This window comes from Pongo pygmaeus, chromosome 1 (assembly GCF_028885625.2).
Source record: "Pongo pygmaeus isolate AG05252 chromosome 1, NHGRI_mPonPyg2-v2.0_pri, whole genome shotgun sequence".
NCBI lineage: Eukaryota > Metazoa > Chordata > Mammalia > Primates > Hominidae > Pongo > Pongo pygmaeus.
The window spans coordinates 90,327,025-90,349,271 of NC_072373.2; the positions used below are offsets into that span (position 1 = coordinate 90,327,025).

The 22,247-nt window shown below is 50.6% G+C and overlaps 1 protein-coding gene and 1 non-coding gene across 2 annotated transcripts; both read left to right on the top strand.

The window, feature by feature from the left end:
* The first annotated feature begins 619 nt into the window (after positions 1-619).
* Positions 620-10,628, top strand: VSIG8 (V-set and immunoglobulin domain containing 8). Its single transcript, XM_054461789.2, has 7 exons — positions 620-1,058; positions 4,633-4,811; positions 5,254-5,455; positions 5,579-5,800; positions 6,911-7,030; positions 7,471-7,669; positions 8,538-10,628. The coding sequence occupies exons 1-7, from the start codon at positions 1,010-1,012 to the stop codon at positions 8,809-8,811; spliced, it is 1,245 nt and encodes a 414-aa protein (XP_054317764.1). The 5' UTR covers positions 620-1,009; the 3' UTR covers positions 8,812-10,628.
* A 968-nt stretch (positions 10,629-11,596) lies between these two features.
* LOC129023936 (small nucleolar RNA SNORD64) lies at positions 11,597-11,663 on the top strand. The gene has a single exon (XR_008496978.1). It is a non-coding gene; the product is annotated as a small nucleolar RNA SNORD64 (small nucleolar RNA).
* The last annotated feature ends 10,584 nt before the right edge of the window (positions 11,664-22,247 follow it).

The window sequence follows — 22,247 nt, forward strand, 5'->3', positions numbered from 1 at the left end:
TAATACTGGGACTGCATTAACCCTCAAGACCTGGCTACGCTTTCTGGGCAGAGAAGCCAGGACACCAAGCAATCCCTCAAGAAATTCACTCAGAGGGGCTTAGCCATCCTCACAGAGACACCCTGACACAGACAGCCTGCCTCCCTCCCACAGACATTGCTGAGGGGTGCACACGCTTACACAGGCACCCCCTTCCCTGGTCCTCTTGGCACTCTCCTCTCCAAGACTCCCTCACTAGCCCATCAGTCACCTTACTCCTACCACACACCCTGGACCCCCCATAGAACTCCTGCTCCCAGGGGTCCCCTACACTTGGGGATGGCCTTGAGTCAGGTATGGGTGTGGAGGACAGTTCCAGAGGGGACAGCCAGGAGGAGACTCTGTTCCTGCGCACACCCCTTCTCTCCTCTTTCAGCTCAGGAGGCCTGAGTCGCTTTGAAAGGCCTGAAGCCTGGGGGAAGGTGGGCTGGACACTCCTGGGGAACCCTATGCCCTGGGATCAGGATTAACTCTTCAGGGCCTGGCCACTCTTTCTCCCAAGGCTGGCTTCTCCTTCCTCTTCCCCACTTCCCTCAGGGAAGGAGGCAGCAAATGAGTGGTGAGGGGAGCCCTTGGAAGCTGTAAATGAGGTGACTGTTGTCACCCTGAGGATGTGGCCAGGAGGAAGTGAAGTTTAACAGGTGCCTAATTACAAGTCCCGCTGGCTGTCCTGTGCTACTCTTAGGACAGGGAAGAGCTTGGGTGAGGACTGGGTAATGCCCAGGTAGGCCACCCTGTCACCCTGCTAATTAGGGTTCCTGGGACTCCTCCCCAAGGCGGGGACCAGGCCCCCTCCCTCCCATAGAAATAACTCCGGCTGCTCCCCAGCTGGGCACTCATTGCACCTTCCTGCCACCCCAGGCAGTGTCTGGGCCCTCAGCTCCCCCTCCCTCCACCCACCCCCTCACACTCACCACTACGACCCCACGGGATACCCAGCCCAGGCAGAGGAAACACCGAGCCTAGAGACATGGGAGTTGGAGGAGCATTCCACCTTCTACTCGTGTGCCTGAGCCCAGGTACGGGGCTGGGCAGGGGGCAGGGATAGCCAGCATGAGGCTAGGTGGGCAGGAAAGGGGCAGCAAGGACTCACAGTGGAGCCTGGGGCTGCCTGAGTTGCCTGGCAGGGTGCTGCCTACCCTTGCCCTGCTGCAGCTGGGTGTGGGTATTGCCAGGGGACCTTTCCCCAGGAGACCCTGTGCCTGATGTTCAGGGTGTGTGTCTGTGGTGCAGAGGTCTTTGAGTGGATCTTTATGTGTCCCCTGTCGGGTTCACACATGTGTGCAGGTGCCCTGCAAGCTCGTGCTGTGACTAGGAGGAGAGGGATTGATTGCTCTGCAGGAGCTGGAGGTGGGGTAGGAGAGAGGTAAGCACGGGCATTGGGTGAGGGCTCAGGAGGAGCTTGGGAAGGATCAATTTTCATCAGACTGTGTGCTATTGCCGACGCTACTCCTCTCCCAAGGCCAAGGCCAAGGGGCAGGGAAGTCACTTGCCTTGAAAGGGCAAGAGACTAAGGCTGGTGTAAGTCTGAGTGGTTTCTTCCATCATGGCCAGTGACAGCTCAGGCCTGAGACCTCAGCCTTGGGCCCCCTGTGCTACGACAGGGCAGTGCCCCACTCTAAGATGAGGCCTGAGTGTGGTGGGGACGGCAACTCCAGAGACTTCTCACCCCACCAGGGTAGGTCCACAGGGCAGGGCTCAAGTTTGGACATTGTGGCTTCCTGCCCAGGTTGGGGCAAGTTCCACCAAGAGGCATTCTATGCCAACATCACTGGAAAGGGCTCCGAGTCCCTCTTGCAGTCTGGATTTGGGATGAAGAGGCATGAAGGAGGAATTTGGGAAGGCAGGGTGACATTTTCAGCCTTTGTGTGAGCGTGAATGTGTACATAAGTGTGTGGGCGCGTGCGCCTGCATGGGAATGATGACATTTCTGGCAGGATAGCTGCAGCCCCTCTCTGTCTGATGAGAGCAGGGCTGGCAGAGTCCACTCGGGAGGCTCCAGCTGTGCTGTGGGGACCTGGACTTCCCCCTGTGTGGTGTGTCAATGGGTGTGTGAGGACAACTCAGTGCTGGCAGCATTAACGCATCAATACCCTCAGCTGGAGCCGCCTTTTCTCCCGTCCCTTACCTCCAAAGGGAGGATCAGGAGTTCTGGAAGCACCTTGAAGATTCAGAAAGAATTTACAAGCAGAGAGTAGGCACCACTACTGAGATGACACCCCGGAAAGCATGGCCAGTTTCTGGTGCTTTTGGGGGGCAAAGAATCACCACTGTCCCCTTCCTTGGAGAGCCCATGTGATTCCTCCATTCCTGTCTCTCCTCAAGTCTCCCATCCAGCTCTCTCTTCCACTTTGCCTTTCCTCCCTCTCTCCAGCCTCTCCTCTCGCATTCCCTGTAGTACTTCCTTAGTGCTACAGCAAGAGGAATCAAGGTGAGACATTAGGAACAACTTCCCAAGGAGAGGGAGGGGTGCGGAAAGTCTGGAACCCTTGGGAGGAGGTTGAGAAGACTTCTAAGGAGATAGAAAAGCTGGGTGAGGCTCCCTGTCTGGGACAATTGAAGAATCTCTCAGCCTGGTGCAGGGTGGAGGTGCTTATCTTGCAGCCTGTCGCTCCTTCCCAAGCCCCTCTCCCTGAATGCTTACCCTCCTGCCTGGCAGGCTCCTATGGCATGGAGAGAGTCCTTCCTGTGTGGGTGCTTCCAGCGGTGCTTCTCCAGGGTGGAGCCTCTGCTCTCAGCCGAGTTCTGGCTCATCCCTGGCTTGCCTTGAGCAGCCTCAGGATCTGGCAGATGGCAGCAGGATCCTTATCTCAGGAATGAGCTGTTGTTCTCTTGGCCTAGAGCTGGAAGAGGCATCACTAGGTCCCGTTAGAGCCCCAGCAGTCAGCCTGCCTGCTCTGGGTCACCTTGGAGTCTAGCTGGGTTATGACAGAGCTGATGGCCCAGCCAGTGTTCCTAGCGGGGAAGTTCAGGGATCGCTGAGCTGTTGAGGGTGTTGAAAGGGCCCCTTGCTGGCCTCTCTGGAGCCAGGCTAAGCCTTCTTGGCAGGGCTTCCATGGATATGTCTGGTCTTGAATGAACACATACAGGGACTATATGAACACACGGTGGGTGTGTCTTTTGAATTAATATATTCTGTGTTTGTGTGCAGATTGTGTCTGTGTCTGAATGAATCTAATAGTGTCTGTGTGTGTAGGAAGGTGGGGCCACATAGGTATGTATCTGCATTTTGAAGCCTTGTAAGAGTGGGCCACGTGCCGATTTGTTTGCCTGTGATGGTGTCATTGTGTGTGTGCACGTGTAAGATCTCTACGTGTAAACATGGTCCCGAGCCACAGAATGATAGAACAGAATGATTGCTGAGACCTGGTGCTGTGACTCCAGAAGACATGTTGACTCAAAAAAGAACGCAGACGGAGAGTGTGTGAGGCCTGGTGAGGGGCCTGCAGAGGCAGGGTTGCTGGAGACTGGGAGGTGGAGTGCAGAGTGTCCAGGGTGGGGCCCTGGCTACACACCCCGGTCTTATCCCTCTCTAGGTCCAACCGGTTGGGGATAGGCCTGCCTGGGGCTTCAGGGTAGGGAGAGACAAGAGCTCAGTCCTGAGCTCCTGGGTCCTGGGATCCCGGTTCCTCACCCAGGATTGCCTGCCACTGACTCAGTGGCAGGAGGGGCCTCACTGGGAGCCAGCTTGTGGGGGCAGCTGCATGAGAGTCACACAATCACATAAGAGGAAGCACACACAGTACATAATGCTGTGTAGTCAAGAAAGGCTCACAATGTCCTACATATACCTGTGGCCATAGTCCCAGGCACACACCATCACTCATTATCACACACGAACACAGCCAGGCTCCTGGTCACAGCTGTCCACTGTCATGCACAAGCACACACTGTCACTTTTAAGCACTTACATAGCTCACATGGTCACACACCACTGTACAAAACCACACAGAGTCATACAGCCACAGACACACACTGTCATACACAGACACACATAGACACACTTAGTCTTCGGCTTCTCAGGCTGGAGAGGAGTCCCAGAAGCCATTGTAACCACCCTGCTGCCTCTGGACAGGAGGACTTCACTCAGCCCAGACAGAGCCCAGATAGGTGACATTTAATCAGCCAGGCTCTTCCATCAGAGCATTTAACAACTCTGTGTGTACCACATGCCTTCACACACACAAACACACACACACACGTAAACACATCCACACTATCATGTAAATATATAAGCAGACACGCTACATGGTCATGTACATGAATATCCTCACAGTACACATAAGCAGCCACAAATACTCATAAGCATACAATGTACATACGTGTACATATTCATACATGCATACACATAATCATATATACATACAAGCATACATAACAGCTACATATATAATAGCTATATGTATAGCTGTTATATGCCTGTAACAATTCATGCACACACACATACCCACTAAGAGCAGCCCTCCTTTTTATGAAAGCACTGCTGACCTCTGGGTGCCATGGACAGAGAATATGAAGGGAAGGGCTGACACTGACTCCTCCTGAAGCCCTGCTTCTGCTCCTACCACCCCATCTTCTCTGCCCTCCCCCTAGCACTGCTGTCTGCTGTGCGGATCAACGGGGATGGACAGGAGGTCCTGTACCTGGCAGAAGGTGATAATGTGAGGCTGGGCTGCCCCTACGTCCTGGACCCTGAGGACTATGGTCCCAATGGGCTGGACATCGAGTGGATGCAGGTCAACTCAGACCCTGCCCACCACCGAGAGAACGTGGTGAGTGCTGGGCACAGGGATTTCCTTCCTCTAGGCTTCATGATGTCTACCTGTTGGACAGCCAACATCCCAAAGGGAGAAGACTGACCTTGAACCTCCCCCAAGGCCTTTCAGGGAATGAGGCAATGGGGATGAGAGCTCTGCAATTGTGAATTAAGCTAGCCAGTCAGTCTACCTCCTCCCATCCCATTCTAAAGGGAAGATAAAGTGTAGTCTTTGCCTTCAAAAAGTTCCCAGTCTGACCATACATTTTTCCAAGTGCTTGATCTCACCTGATCTCACCAGTTCTGTAAGAGGTCAGTGGCTCAGGCATCATTATTCTCATTTTTTCAGCTGAGAAAAGAGTCTCAGAGAAGTTCAGTGAATTGCCCAAAGCCGCCAATCCACATGGCCCTCCTTGGCTCTGCCTGTTTCACCACCTGTTTTCCTCTCCTCTTCACAGTTCCTTAGTTACCAGGACAAGAGGATCAACCATGGCAACCTTCCCCATCTGCAGCAGAGGGTTCGCTTTGCAGCCTCAGACCCAAGCCAGTACGATGCCTCCATCAACCTCATGAACCTGCAGGTATCTGATACAGCCACTTATGAGTGCCGGGTGAAGAAGACCACCATGGCCACCCGGAAGGTCATTGTCACTGTCCAAGGTATGGCCAGACTCCTCTAAGCTCCTCTCCCCCTGGTTTAAGAGCCAAGGGCAGCTTGGCCACTTTGAGCCTGGCTCTGTCTCTTGGCTGGGCCCTGGCTTACAATTGTCTGCCTCCTTGCAGCACGACCTGCAGTGCCCATGTGCTGGACTGAGGGCCACATGACATATGGCAACGATGTGGTGTTGAAGTGCTATGCCAGTGGGGGCTCCCAGCCCCTCTCCTACAAGTGGGCCAAGATCAGTGGACACCATTACCCCTATCGAGCTGGGTCTTACACCTCCCAGCACAGCTACCACTCAGAGCTCTCCTACCAGGAGTCCTTCCACAGCTCCATAAACCAAGGTGAGAGGGCCCTGGGTGAGGGCAGTGGGGGGTGAGTGGAAGATCGGGGACTCTGGGACCTGTTGGGGTTTCCTTGGGTTGTCAGTGCCATCAAATCAAACCTGGAACCCCTGTGGGAGACCCTCCCTCTGGGCCTGCCCCAGCAGCTGCTTTTTTTTTTTTTTTTTTTTTTTTTTTTGAGACAGAGTTTTGCTCTTGTTGCCCAAGCTGGAGGGCAATGGCATGATCTCGGCTCACTGCAACCTCTGCCTCCCGGGTTCAAGCGATTCTCCTGCCTCAGCCTTCCGAGTAGCTGGGATTACAGGCATGTGCCCCCACACCCGGCTAATTTTTTGTATTTTTAGTAGAAACGGGGTTTCACCATGTTAGCCAGGCTGGTCTCAAACTCCTGACCTCAGGCGATCCGCCCGCCTTGGCCTCCCAAAGTGCTAGGATTACAGGCGTGAGCCACTGTGCCTGGCCCAGCAGCTGCTATTGAGAGCAGATGATAAGGCAATTGTGGAGAGTCAGTCAAAAGTACTATGGTGAATTTGGAGGGAGCCTGGTCTCAGACAGAGCTGGGCTTGAATCCTGGCTGGGACACTGACTGGCTCCAAGTCTAAGGCAAGTGGCTTACCCTCCCTGTGCCTTAATTTCTTCATATATGGAAAGGGAATACTAATATATACATTTCATGGGCATGCAAGGATTAAATGGGGGAGGTGTGTAAAGCTCCTAGTACATAGAGAAGCTGAAAATACTCAGTCAAACAAAGGATAATAGAGCTAGGAGGGACCTTAGAGTTCCTCTTCCCCTGGCTTCTCCTGTCCTCACTGTACAAAGGAGGAGACCAAGGCTCAGAGAGGGTATATATTTCCCTAAGGTCACAGAGTGAATTAATGGTGTCTCTGTCTTGCTGCTGGGAGAGAGGTCCTTTCTTGCATCTCTTTCACAGCAGGGGGGAAGGTGACTCACCTGGAGAGTGGAGTGTGTGTGTGTGTGTGTGGGTGGGTGTACACACATGCATAAGCCTTCCCTTCTTCCGGAGTGGGTGTCCCATCCCCACCCCACAGGGACTGAGGTTGGGGTGGGAGCTCTCAGAGACCAGGCCTCTCTCCACTTCACTTTCAGGCCTGAACAATGGGGACCTGGTGTTGAAGGATATCTCCAGAGCAGATGATGGGCTGTATCAGTGCACAGTGGCCAACAACGTGGGCTACAGTGTTTGTGTGGTGGAGGTGAAGGTCTCAGGTAGGTGCAGCAGTCTTGAGGGCTGGGTGGTTGGGAGGGTTGAGCTGGAGGAGGCTGGGCTCTGGTTTGGAGCCTCAGCTGCTTCTGCCTTTCCACTGCCATCCATTTGCCAGTGCGGGCTCCCAGGCCCTCTCCTACAAGTGGGCCAAGATCAGTGGGTACAATTACCCCTATTGAGCTGGGTCTTACCTCGCCCAGCACAGCTTCCACTCTGAGCTCTAGAGCCCAGAGCAGCTGGAAGCCCTGGGAGAAGCATGCTGACACAAGGGGTTAACTTGCATCTCCCCATATCTTCCCCACTGGTGTTCCAGGGCTAAGAGACCCCCTGGGTCCCTCTCCCTCTTTCCCATTAACCCCTGACCTGGCACCTCCTGGTGCTGGTCCCTCAGGCACCTGCCAGGCTGTGAGAAAGCCTGACCTGCCTCCACTTCTCTCCACAGACTCCCGGCGTATAGGCGTGATCATCGGCGCCGTCCTGGGCTCTCTGCTCGCGCTGGGCTGCCTGGCCGTAGGCATCTGGGGGCTCGTCTGCTGCTGCTGCGGGGGCTCCGGGGCTGTCGGCGCCCGCGGTGCCTTCGGCTACGGCAACGGCGGCGGGGTCGGCGGAGGGGCCTGCGGCGACTTGGCTAGTGAGATCAGGTAAAACCTGATGCATGCTGCATGCTGCTGTGCGGCAGGGAACCGGCGCCCTGCCCACCTCACTCCTGCCTGCCACCGGCCGGCTGGGCCCCCCACCCCAACCCTGCCCGCCATCGCCACGGAGTGCTGGGACTGCAGCATGTCGACCTGCCACCCAACGCATGGCTTTCCCCTCCCCCTGCCACCCCAGTCTTCACCTTTGCTCCCTGCCTTCCATTTCTCTCCTGCCTACGCACCTGTCTTGTCTAGACTGTAAGCTCCTGGAGGGCAGGGCCTATGTTTTTCCACGTTTCCCCTGTACTGCGCCGGTGAGAACTCTGACATGATTATTTAAGAAGAGCTAATAATAAGAATAGTGCTAATAACTTATATTAGAAGCAAACTAGAAACAAAAATAGAACAAGTCTAGTAGTGCTAATGATTGCAATGCCTCGGGGATGGAGGGAAAGATGGAGAAGACTGAGGGGCAGGAGGTGAGAAAGAGATTGCTCGTGCAAGGTCAGGGTTAGCTAAGGAAAGAAGAGGAGGAAAAGCAGCTCCTTCTGGATCTCTATTAGAGGCGGTCGGCCTGCGAAACATCAGAAAGGGATTGGAGGGGCCTGAAGGGGGCTGCCTGCGGGGCTGTCCAGATACGCGTGGACAAGCCCTGTCTGGAGGATGGGGATGCTGGCTCTGGGACCACTGCAGGGTCGGCGGCCCAGGAAGGGTCACAAAGGAGAGTAGGTCGAGGCCGAGGGAGAGAGACGACGGCAGGTGGAGGGAGGCGCGGGAGACAAGAGGTTGCCAAGAGCCCCCGACTCTGCCCAGGCCGTGCCCACGCCGCGCCGCGGAGCAGCCCGCTCACCCGCCCGCCTGTTGTTTTCCACAGAGAGGACGCCGTTGCGCCCGGGTGCAAGGCCAGCGGGCGCGGCAGCCGCGTCACCCACCTCCTGGGGTACCCGACGCAGAACGTCAGCCGCTCCCTGCGCCGCAAGTACGCGCCTCCGCCCTGCGGCGGCCCCGAGGACGTGGCCCTGGCGCCCTGCACCGCCGCCGACGCCTGCGAAGCGGGCCCCTCCCCGGTCTACGTCAAGGTCAAGAGCGCGGAGCCGGCCGACTGCACCGAGGGGCCGGTGCAGTGCGAGAACGGCCTCTTGGTGTGAGCGCGCGCGCCGGGCCGGGCTGCGCCCCAGCCGGGAGGAGGGCGCGGGGCTCTCTGTCCGCAGCTGGGGACACGTCGGGGCTGGGGTCGACCTCGCTCGCCCCAGGCTGCCAGGCGGCTGGGGGTGAAGGCATTTCCCTAAGGAAATGCGTAGGGAGGCAGAGCGTCCTCCCCAAAAGTGGGAAGGGGCGGGCGAGGGCGGAGGAAGGCGATCCTGAGCCTTCTCCGCACCCCCGGGACCGAAGGCGTGGGGGAGAGGGAGGGAGGAGGAGGCTGAGTGTCCTAGAGCGGCTGAGGCCGGAGGCCTGGTGTCCCCAGCCTAAGCAGAGGGCCCCGGGGGCCGGGTGGGTGGGGGTCTGTCTGGACGAATTGTTCTGTGTGTGATGTCTGAGCTCTGAGGCAGCAGTGTTAGCACAATAAAGAAACATTGAGACGTGAGTCCGAAGTGGCTGTCCGCGTTCCACGGAGGTTGGGCACGGGGTGGCGAGCCCTGCCCAGGGCCGGGGAGGGTTGCTTCTGTCGCTCGCCTCGACCCCGCCCCCTCTCCTCCCTCCTGCTTAGATCCCTGGCAGTCAGAGCTGGAAGGGGCCATCCAGGGCTACTCTTTTGAACAACATACAAAGTGCAGATAAAAGGAAAACAAAGACAAAAAGAATTAGCTCAGAATATCTATGACCGTAAAATAAACTGAGGAACTGACAAAGTGCAATACACTTGCCATTTCTAAATATTAAAAGTTTTCACATGTCAAGATTTTCTATTGAGAATAATGTGCTCTGAAGGTCTAGGGAGTCTTTATATGTTGTTGAAAGCTAAAAGGAAACAATCCTTGGAGCACAGAAGGCACAGGCATCCGGTGAGACAGAAACAAGGACATGTGAAAATAAGACTACCACCTCTTATATTAAAAAACTAAGTGCCACAGTTCTAGGGTGCTGGGTGAAGTGTAGGAAGGAGGGGGAATAATATTTATATAGCATATATTATGGAACTCGGAGAGTATGGTAAATCCCTTCATCTAGATGCTGCTGGTGTTTTAGAACAATTATTTTTGTGGTTCTTTTTTTTTTTTTTTTTCACTTGTCTGCAGTTGGTCAACTTGTGCAGAGCCCATTCTGCAGGAGATGTTTGAGAAATACCAAGTGAATGAATGCGGCAGCATTACTTTATGCTAGAAAAAAAAGTTTTTAGATATTTTACAGTTACTGCCTTATGATGTAATATTCTGTGGTGAGAATCTAGGCCTTTCTGAGATCCAGCTCCATGCTCTTACACCCTGAAGTAGTCAGCCACTTCTAGATAGGGATTAATTGAGCTATTTAGTATTTACCAGCACTTGTTTTGTTAAACACCTTGTCATGATATTTACAATGTATTTTGGGGGATGTTTTAGTCATGTTTGGTTCAAAAGTGGAAATCAATAAGCACTGTTTTTGTTAATAGGCGTGAGACGTCCTCTCTTGTTTAGTGAGATGGGGAGTGCTTAATTGAAGAGTAATGTTTGAGATAAAGTTCCAAGGATATATTTACTAAGCAAACAGTAAGTAAAGTGGGCAGTGTTATAGATGTTCCTTTGTTGATAAAGGGACCAGGTGTTCACACAGCAAGGAGGGGGATGCAGACAAGTAGACAAGCTCTACTAATCCTTCTTTGTTCGACATCATCTCTGTTGGGCATTGGAATCTACTTTGCTAAAGCAATGCCCGCTTGCCTATAATTTAAGAATTTCTAATATGGAATAGAAATGACTAATAGGAGAAGCTTGGCTGGATTAATTTCCTGTGCTGAGCAAGATTAAACTTTAAAAAAAAAAAAAAACCGTTAGGTCCATCCTAAATGCCCAAGATTTAAGAAGGAACCTCATAGTTCAACTGGGTATTTGAGGAATGTGAATGATTTTGTATTTGATGAGCTGATGAGGACAACATAGTGATGCAGAGGGGTAGGTGTTTGTGCATCTGAATTGTTTGGGCTGTCTGTTTCTCATTTTATATGTAATTTGTTTGTATTTAAAGAGTTCATTTTATGTTATATTATTTGTGCTTTAGTAGCAAAAATATATTTGAAAGGGTAAGTTCCTGAAATCAGCAGTTTCATGTCTGCTAGGAGACATGTATCAGGAAAAGTAATGTGGGTTCTATTATTTCCATGCTACAACTTGGATGGTGTTACCTTACCACTTTGGTCCCTTGTTTCAGGGATGTTAGAACTTAGCTTAGACCTTCCTCAGAATCCTTTTGGACTTTGTGTTTCATTTGTTTGGCCTGCCTTGATTTTATTTGGTCATCCTTCTTGATTCTTTCATACTATTTGTTTACACTTAACTCTGGAATATTTTGGTGGTTGTTTTCAATGTACTCTAGGTCTTTAAATTGGTTTATAATGAATTATTGAGGAGAATAGCAAGTTGTTGACATTATATCTGTCTGTAGTAACATCAGAATATTTCCACTTCAATTTGTTGGGCAATTTGCTTGTGGAAATATAAGATGTTATATTTAGTTCTACCGAAACCAGGATCTCAATATTATTCTTTTCACAGGTTGCTGCGTGTGTGTGTGTGTGTGTGTGTGTGTGTGTGTGTCTGTCTCTCTGTCTTTGATTTTTTTCCTTCATATTTTCCCCTTAATTCGGTGTCAGTCAATACTGTCGCTGTTGCACATCCATTGTCACATAAAACTAGTCATCTCATTCTCCCAGGCCCCCTGTCCTTGGGAAGGGATGTGCACTCTGCAGGTATTAGTGATTTTACATAGCTGCATGAGTTGCTGGGAAAGGCGTTGGCTGGATTTATAATGAGCTGTGTTTACTGAGCATTATGAAGTAAAGTTCAATATGATTACTCTGAAGTCTGACCTAAAAAAAAATCCTACTCCTTCACTATACAGATAGGGAAACTGAGGCCCCTCAGGCTGGACTTTAAATCCCCAATCCTACTTTTCCATTTTATTCTAGAAGGTCAGATGAGAGGAAACACGGCTCTGTCATGGATGACCTCTAAAGGATCCCTGACCATTCTTAGCATCCTTCTTTCTCTTCCCCTCATTGACCTAATCCTGACTTCTTTTATCTCTTTCAGATGTATGCCTTCTTTCTTAATAGCCAGGAAGTGTTTCAGAGTCATACTCTCTGGTGTAGAAAGACCTTCAAGGCCAACTAACCCATCTCCCCCTTTTGGTGGGAAGGGGATTGGCATTTATTGAGCACCTATTAAGTGTTAGGTGCTTTTTGATTTTTTGTCTTATTTATTCCTTACTTTAGTCCTATGAGGTTGTGTATTATCCCCATTATACAGATGAATAAACTGAGGCTCAGAGGGATTAGGTATCTTGACCAAGGCAACAAAGATAATAAAGATAATTCAGGATTTGATCTAGGCATGTTTGATTCCAGGACAGCAGGCTGTTTCTCTGGTATTTGAATTCCTTCTATAGCATTCCTGACAAAGGGTATGCAACCTCTTCTTGACAACCTCCAATGGCAGCTCACTACCTTCCAAGGCAGGCCACTTGGCCTCTGACTGTCAATATTCAACAGAACATTTCTTTGAACCTGGTTTTTGTCCCCATATAGCTTTTATCCCTTGATCCAAGTTCTACTCTTAGGGACCCCAGAGCATTGTATTTCTAATTCACCTGCCTCTAGTGGACAAAGTGGTTGCACTCCATACAGGATGGCTGCAACAGGGACACAACTGGACACTTGTCTGGTCTAGTTGGTAGGAGGTGTTCAGAAGAGCACAGTAGTACTTCAAGGTTACTTCATTCTACTTTCCTTTCCCCAGCTGCCTGCTTATTGAGAGTCCGGCCTCTTTCTTCTCTCTTTGTCTCTTTTCTCTTGAGGAGAAGCTAGTCTTCCTCATTTTTCCTGCTCCTATTCTAGGGCCACAGGAGGTGTGGGGTGTGCATGGGCCTCAAAGTGTCTTTAGGAAGCCCCTAAACACTTCTTAGTAACACATAACTAGGAAACCCTCAAGATGCCTTGGGTATTTGCAAAGGGGTGATGGCATTGCCAGCTCTGCTTTTATAGAGCTTGCTGGGAGATATGAGAGATAGTAATGAGGCAAAAGGAACCAGAGACCACTGTCTTGGGGTTGGGAAGGTGGGGAGTTCTTGGCAATAGGAAGGGGTATAGGGAAAGGACGTTAAATAAGGAGAAGAGCAGAGAACTCCAGGAACCATCCATCTCTTCATTTATTTGGTCATATTTATGAGCACCTATAAGACGACTTGTGACTTGTCATAGATGAAGAGATCTTCAGCAGAGCACTGTGCCTGGCATACTTTTGCCCTAAGGCAGGGGATGGTATAGGATGACTTGGGGAGGGTGCTCCCAGTCTGAGGAGCCTCCAGCTTAGCTTCCTGAAAGGTGCTGAGGGACAGAGGCAGCCAGTTGGCTGTGCAGGTTGTTGAATGATATAATCTTCCCTATTCCAGGAGCAAGGGAGCCATGATCAGACTTGGCCTCCATTTGGGGGATGGGACCAGTGAGGCTCTGGCAAGAAAGGCTCACTAAAAAGCAGCAAGAGAGATTTTAGAGAGACTCTGAGAACAGCTTCCTGTTAGGGTGAGTCAACAGGGAAGGTAGAGATTTCCTAAATCCAATGCTGAGATCACAGTCGTCACTGTACTTACCACTCCAGGAGAATGAGGGAGGGAAGTTTCTGTTTGAACAATTTTGCTTCAGGGATGCCTGTTTTTTGTTCATTTCTCCTGCATGAAACCTTGTTCAGTGCTGGAGGAGAACACTTGTGGTGACATATGTTCAACAGTGGCTTTGGGAGTAGGGTGTAGGGTGGGGTAGGGACTGGGAAGCCCTGATTTGTAGCCTTTGCTGATTTCCATGATGTCAATGCTTCCACTATGGCTGAATTCAAGCTACCAACACGATGTGACTGGCATGGAATTGGGAGAAATGTTTAGTAGCACATGATTGTATAGTATTTCCATGATACAGATACAATGGAGGAAGTAAATAACTTTAAGAGCTTAGGCAATAGTGAACTGTAGTAAAGTCATCAGGAAGTGGTGAGTTTTGAGTACTTATCACCTTTGTTTTAATATCATTTAATTATAAATGTATGTAATTTACTTTTTAATAATGGCTGCATTTAACAACTGGCTTGGGAAAGTTAGGTGGACCATGTCACCCCAGGCAAGCATGTCACCCCAGGCAAGCAGAACGCTGGGCACACAAGTGTTGCCTCAAGAATGGAAATCTCAAGTACATCTTGATTTTTCTCTATTTTTCTAGAGAGATGCAAACAGCACAAAGTTATGCTACTTCTATTAAATACTACATAAATTGTCTTCATCCTACTTCCTAGTTCCAACTTTTCCGTCTCTCCCCCACCTTGCTGGAGCTGAATTCTGGTTCCTCAGGTCACTGAAAAATTATTGAGAGAATTTATATCCCCTTGGTTCCAGGTTACTCTTTCGGTAGCCATCAGAAACCTGCGTTGGCGTCCACAGAATTTGCGTACATTTGTCTCCCAGGGCATCCAGCCATGGGAAATCTATTCAAGGATGCCTGTGAGTCCTCATTGTTTCAGTTCCTTCTCTGACTCTCTCCCCAGGCTCTAGGAAGTCATCCTCTAGTCATCTTCTCTTAAGCCCCTAATTCCCAAGACCATGAGTCATATGGAGTCCCAAGGAATTTTCTTCTGTGTGCTCCTCTTTTTTTTTTTTTTGAGACGGAGTCTTGCTCTGTCGCCCAGGCTGGAGTGCAGTGGCGCAATCTCGGCTCACTGCAAGCTCCGCCTCCCGGGTTCACGCCATTCTCCTGCCTCAGCCTTCCGAGTAGCTGGGACTACAGACGCCTGCCACCACGCCCGGCTAATTTTTAGTATTTTTAGTAGAGACGGAGTTTCACCGTGTTAGCCAGGGTGGTCTCGATCTCCTGACCTTGTGATCTGCCCGCCTTGGCCTCCCAAAGTGCTGGGATTACAGGCGTGAGCCACCGCACCCGGCCTGTGTGCTCCTCTTTGAGTAACTATTACCATGCATGCTGCTCAATTACATTTCAGCTACTCTAGGCCCAGTCAGACTGTGATGACGCTGGGGAGGGGTTAATAATAATAATTATTATTATTTTGCCTCTCTGGGAACAAGGAAGTTTTGGGAATTACCCAATCATGATCCTTCCAGAGTTACAAAAACTACTTCACTCCTATGGGTTTAGGTTGGGGCCTGCCTGGAGACAGGGGACTGAATCTGTAGCCTTGTCCACTAAGCTGCCCAGGGAGTCTCCTCATGGCTCGTTTCCCTGATTTGGTCGGAACCTGGGAAACCCCTGCTCTGGAGTTAACAGTTAACATTCTGGAGTTAACTCAACGTTCATTCAGCCCATCTGGAGTAACCATTTTATTTATTCCTGGTGTATGGAAACAAAACTGATTCCATTCAATTCTTTGTAGTTAGGTTGGGAAGAATGTGCAGCAGAGGGGTGCATGGAGGACGTGGGAACTTGCAGACAAGGTGGGGATAGTGGCTGCCTTGGAGAATCTGGAGGAGCTGGGCGTGATCATTGTGCCTGCCGGTGGGGAGTGGACAGGATGGCCTTTTGCCACCCCTCTGTGGCCATTGCTCTCCCCAGTCTTCTTAGATGCATTTCAGCAGGATGGGCAGGATGGGACACTGAGCACCAAGGAGGAGACTGAAGCCTTGACAAAGGCAGGAAATTGAGCAGAGGAGGATGGGGTGAAACTGCTGATCACATTGTCACAGAGGCTGAGTTTGAGGTGATAGTGGACTCCTGTGTAGGTTTTTTGAGGAATTAAAGAAGGGAGGAGGAAGAAAACTTGTAATACATGTTTGTAAGTTAGCCATGTTCCCATCTGCGAAGAAAAAAAGCTTCAGTTTTGGAGCCAGACAGATGCGGGTTTATAGTTATTTAATAAGCTTCCAAAGCCTCAGTCTCTTTGTCTGTAAAATGGAATAGTAATAGGGCTGTTTTGTGTGACAGGTATATTACAGAGCCTGGAACATACGGCTCAGCAAATGGTTGATCCTCAACCCTCCACATCCCTAGAAAGTAATTTCATCGCCCACAAGAGGACAGGCTTGGAGGCACGGATCTACCCACACAGAGGTCAACAGCAGAGTCTGGGGTAGTGGGAGGTCCACAGGGAGGGGGACGGAGCACAAAGAATGAAGCCTTGGGATTGAATTTGGAGATGGCTCACCATCTGGGGGAAGAGGCATGGAGTCCAGAAAGCCACCAGTAGAGAAGGAGGAGAACCAGGACTTGCCTCTGAGTCCTGGAATCCACATGCAGGTGTGAATATTGACAAGAATCCTCATTAGTAATAATAATCCTAATGATAACAGGAAGTACCTGAAACACAAGCTCGGCAGGGTCCCAGAGTCAGTCTGGGGATAAGCTGCCAGAATCCTCAGGGTGGCCCCCCTGGGCCAGGGTGTGCCCTCCCGTGTCCTTTCTCATCTGCCTGCCCTCAGTTCCTGGCACTCAGGCCACTGATGGTCTCCCTCTGGGCCCAGGGCTCACTGTGGTGCCCTCTGTAGCCCTGACTTTGACAACCCTTCCCAGATGGAGGGTCCCTCCTGAAGGGTTGCCACACAGCTTTCCCAGAGCTGAGGAGGGACCTTCCTGGCAGGTTGTGGGTAGGAGGGCACATAGATTTTCTTCACCGTTTTTGGGAGAATTCATTCAGCCTTGGAAGTGAACTCCTTCAGCCCAATCCAGGCCCCACTTCTGGCTTGCATCTGGCCTGGGAAGCCTCCTCCTTTCAGTCCCCTCAGACACCCCCTGGTCTGCCCCCTTCTTCTGCCCAGATGCCATCTGCAGCCTTGTGGCTCTTCCCTGCAGTCACTCACGTGAACTGGCTCCTGTGCCTCCCCAAACGCTGGAGTTGTGGCCCCAAGTCCCTGTCCCAGCCCCATCCCCACCTCACCTCAGCCCTTTGCCAAGGCTGGTCTGTGAAACTCCCCTACCTCTCTCTCCTTGTCCTCTTTCTTCAGAAAGGCAGACTGGCCTTACCCTGTTCTCTTATCCCAGTCTCTTGCCTGCTCCCAGACAGTGTTTGCTATCCTCACCCTGTCTTGGGAGTATCCTGTTATCCTCCTGTGTCCATCAGACTAGGCTTCCCCTGAGGGCAGGGGCTGTGTCTCTTCCCTTCTCAACATCTACTTTCTTGAGAACTCAGAATGCCTCTCTGCACTGACCTGTCTTAAAATTAATGTGGCGGACAAAGTTTGTATTAGAGACTGCTCCCTCAGCTTAGGGAGGAGTCTAATGACAATAGCTAATGCCTGTGGTTACCTCCAGGACATGAGGTGGAAAATGCCACGTGTATTCTCCCAGATCCTTCTCAGAGGTGCATGTGAACAATGCCCTCCCCAAGCGCGCTCATCACCTGGTGAGCAGAGTCAGCCAGGGCCTGGGGAACAGCCTCACAGGTGCTCTGGGCCGCCCAGGCATAGGGCGTGGGCCATGTCAGGTTCAGCTCTGCAGGACAGGTCACGGTTTAACAGACTCTGTTGAAAGCTCTTTCCTGTCCCGCATGCAGGCTTCTCACTCACAGTTTACTAAGGACTTAAAGGTAGGCCGTGTTTGTGATCACTGCCATGAAAACATTGAGCAACAGATCCTTGGTCAGGAGCCTAACCTGCTATTACAACGTTGTTCCTGTGGGGAAATCTGCTTCTGTCTTTTCAATAAACATTAGCCCTCCCGAGACTGCAGCACACAGTCTGAGAAAGTGAGGAATGAGGATGGGAATAATCTCCTCCCCAGCCCCCCACCACCTCTCTACCTATTCACCTAAGACCCGCATGCCAATAATACCCAAAATTCATACAGCCAGGCCAGCCCTCTCTCCTGCATTCCACGCTCACATACCTGCTTACATGTTTAACAGATGTCTCAAATGTAGCATGTCCCACATACTGCCTCTACCCCACCTATTGTCTTCTCTGTCTCAGGTGATGGAGACTCCATCCTTGTTTAACTCCTTTTTCTCTCTCACCACTCCCCCACTACATGCACTGGGTCATGAGGCTGAGCAATATATTGGATTGAATCATATGAAAATTTCACTTTTTAAGTTTAAAAATAGTCAAATACAGGTAATTTCATATGATTCAATCTAATAATTTAAATGTAAGATGACTTGAGGAAGAAAAGTCATCTCTTCTGCTGCCCTGACTCCACCTCCTATAAGGACAACTGGGACATGCCTGTAACCTAGTAGATGTTGGCAGAGCTCCTTCAACATGAACCTGGGCGTGGAGGGACTGCAAGACATGAGGGTCTCCTACAGCATTCTCAGCCCACACTGGTCGGGGGCCATGGTGTCCTGGTCAGCTTCTCTACCACCTGGACTGAAGCCTGCCTGCCCAGCTCCAGAAAGTCCTGAAACATTCAGGAGCCAAGGTTCAGAATGGCAGGGAGTGATGGAACTGCCTCAGCAACCATGAAGAACTGTCCTTGGCCCCAACCCCTCTGAATCCAACCCACCTCATGCCCAGTCCTGCAGCATTCAGAGCCCCATATAGATTGTGGAGGTGAGGCCCCGATGCTGTCTGAGGAGCCTTTCCAAGCAACAGGGGCAGTGACTTGGCCAGGCAGGCATGGTCAGACACTTCAGAAGGGCAGTGCATCAGTCATTCCAAAGTTGCTGGCTTCAGAGATACCGTGATTGTATTATTGGCTTTGTCTTCAGTGCAAATCCAGAAGCAAACCCTTCTCTCCTGTTACCTCCCAGCTCACAGCCACCCTCATCTCTTGCCTGGGTTACAGCAGCAGTGTCCTGACTGATTTCCCTGCTTCCTCCCTCCCACCTTCAGTTCATTCTCAGCAGAGAAGCCAGAGGGATAGTTAAATCATTCTTCTGCTCAAACCCCTGAAATGACTTCCCAAGATCAAGTTCCTTACACTAGTGCTCCAGGCCATCCATGTCACCTCTCTGACCTAATTGATCACTCTTCTTCCTGGCTCTCTCCTCTGAGCATCACTGGCACTTCATTGTTTCTTGAACACATTAGGGTCCTTGTTCTGGCTGTTCTTTTTGCCCAGAATGGCTCTCCTCTGGATTTCCCAATGGCTTAATTCTCATGTCCTTCAAATCTTTGCTCAGTTTTCTCACTCTCAGTGAGTTCTACCATGGCCACCTCGTTTAAGATTGCAGTACCCTCCTGCCTGTGCTCCTTATCGCCCTTATCCCCCTCCTACACTGCTTTTTTCCCTTTAATCTGTAGCACTTATCCTCTTCCAACATGCTATAACATTTATTTGTTACGATGATTGCTAATTGACTTGTCCTCACCTTTCCCCACACTGCAAGCTCCACAGGGAGGATCACAAGGCAAGGGTCTTTGTCTGCTTTATTCACTAATGTACTTAAGCTCCTAAAAAGTGCCAGCCATATGGCACACACTCAATAAATATTGTTTCCAAGAAAGAAAGGGCATGGAGGAGACAGGCAAACTGCAGCAGGAAGAGCTAACCCCCATCTCCAGGAGGTGAGACTTTAGTAAGGAGCTGCCTGTCTCCTCCTGGGTGGCTAAGAGGTCCCTAAGAGGTGCAGAAGTTTGTCTGAACTCAGCCAACTGATTATACTGCCTGGAAGGGGAGATGCAGACATGGAGTCTCTTGGCCTGAGAGTTTTGCCTTCCTCAGTGGAGGGGATATCTGGAGAATGCCCATTTTGTCTAGCTGCATGTTCCCCATCCTCTGAGTTAACCACTTCGTTAAAAAGTGTGTTTTGGCGATGTGCTTACTGAGTGTCACCAGTAGGACTGTGTGTTAAACCTGATCCTTCTAGGAACATGGAGCCTTCCAAGTGAGATGATTAATCTCATTTAGAAAAATTAAAGAACAATGCAAACAACTGTTGATTCAGGCTCATGCAAAGCTGGGAGAGTTGATGCTATGAGACCACTTGAGGGAAAGGCTTCTGAGAGGAGGAGTGCCTAGAGCTGGGCCTGGAAGTGTTGGCTGGAGACCAAGATGGATAAAGAAGGATATTCTCAGCTGGGAGGCAGGGAGGAAAGCCTGGTTGAAGGGGCAGAGTACGTGAGTATGTCAGGTGCAAGGGACAGAGAAGAGCCGAGTCTGTCTGGAATCGAGGGTGCTGAGTTGGGGCTGCCAATAGCTGAGTCATCTCCATCTTAAGGCCTCTGAGGGCCCAGGTTGGCTGAGAGGGAAAGAAGTCTTCCAGCTGCTGTGCTACCCAGCAGGGGTGGGCATAGGGACAATCACGGTATCTATGAAGCCAGCAACTTTGGAATGACTGATGCACTGCCCTTCTGTGTGTGACCATGCCTGCCTGGCCAAGTCACTGCCCCTGTTGCTTGGAAAGGCTCCTCAGACAGCATCAGGGGCCTCACCTCCACAATCTATATGGGGCTCTGAATGCTGCAGGATTAGGCATGAGGTGGGTTGAATTCAGATGGGTTGGGGTCAAGGACAGTTCTCCATGGTTGCTGAGGCAGTTCCATCACTCCCTGCCATTCTGAGCCTTGGCTCCTGAATGTTTCAGGACTTTCTGGAGCTGGGCAGGCAGGATTCAGTCCAGGTGGTAGAGAAGCTAACCAGGACACCATGGCCCCCGACCAGTGTGGGCTGAGAGTGCTGTGGGAGGTCCTCTTATCTTGCAGTCCCTCCATGCCCAGGTTCATGTTGAAGGAGCTCTGCCAACATCTACTAGGTTACAGGCATGTCCCAGTTGTCCTTATAGGAGGTGGAGTCAGGGCAGCAGAAGAGATGACTTTTCTTCCTCAAGTCATCTTACATTTAAATTATTAGATTGAATCATATGAAATCACCTGTATTTGACTATTTTTAAACTTAAAAAATGACAATTTTCATATGATTCAACCCAATATAGTGCTCAGCCTCCAAGAATTTGTTCCTTTTAAAGCTCCTCTTCCCTGATAATTAAGGACCAATTAACTTCTGACTTCACCGTAAAACTAACTCTTTCTTTTTTTTTTTTTTTTTGAGATGGAGTTTCACTCTTGTTGCCCAGGCTGCAGTGCAATGGCGTGATCTTGGCTCAACACAACCTCCGCCTCCTGGGTTCAAGTGATTCCCCTGCCTCAACCTCCCAAGTAGCTGGGATTACAGGCATGTGCCACCATGCCTGGCTAATTTTGTATTTTTAGTAGAGATGGGTTTTCTCCCGGTTGGTCAGGCTGGTCTTGAACTCCTGACCTCAGGTTATCCACCTGCCTCGGCCTCCCAAAGTGCTGGGATTACAGGCGTGAGCCACCACGCCCAGCCAAAACTAACTCTTTCTGTATTTCCAGGTTTGGTAAATGGTACCTCCATCTGCCTGGTTACTCATGTCAGAGACCTCAGTGTCATCCTTGACCCCTCCCTCAACCAAGGATACTAAGTCTTGTCTATTCTATTCTAGCTCCTAAATATGCACTGAAGCCACCCACTTCTCTCCCTCTCTCTCCCCACCTTCATTCCAAGCTATGATGGTTTCGTCCTAGGATTCCTGCAATAACTTCATTATCCTGCCTTCACTCTCGGCACCTTCAATCCATTCTCCACGCAGCTGCCAGCATGATCTTTTAAAATGCGAGTCTGATCATGTCATTTCCTGTCTTGAAGCTCTTCAGTGGTCTGCTTTTACATTTATAATTAACTTTTAAATTTCTCCATGTCCTGTCAGACCCTGCATGATCTGACCTCTGCCATCCTCTCCTCCCAGAGTCCCTCCTGCTCATTGCCCTCTGGCCCTGGGGACCTTCCCTCAGATGGGCAGAGATCTTTCTGGAAGGGCTTTTGTGGATGCCAATTCCCAGCATGGCAGCTCCTCCACTCTTTGCTTTGCTGACTCCTCCTCTCCCCACTGGCCTCAGCTTGACTCTCCTTCCTCAGGGAGGCTCTTCCCTCTGTACTCCCGCCAGCTATATTTTGATCCCTTGTTATTCTGGCTCTTGGTTTTCTGCTATTTTCTTCTATAGAGATTAGCACAGTTTTAATTAAACATTTGTGTACATTTGTACAGTGTCTGTCTCTGCCTGACTAGTCTGCAAGCTTCATGAATGCAGAGACTTGCCTGTCGTGCCCACAGCTCTATTCCTAGTGTGTCTGGCATGGAGTGGGTACTCACTAAAGACGTGCTGAGAGAATGAGTGCTATGGACCCGTGAATCAGTCCTCCAGGAAATCAGAGCCCACTGTCCTGAGTGTGACTCCAGACCCACACTGCTGTGCTCCTTCTGAGCTGCAGCGAGAGCTGGGGGTTTGCTCTTAATCATGGGGGAGGTGTCAGTTTCAGGGGGTGGGAGGGAATTATGATGGAAAAAGTCCAGGGGGAGGGGTCCCCATATTGAGGCCCACCCATAACATTTGTAATTATAAGTCGAGCTAACACATTATCACGTAAAATATGTTCTATTCTCCTAGCTTGACAAATATACCTTCACAATGACCTGGAAGGCCAGGTTTGGATTCAGAAATC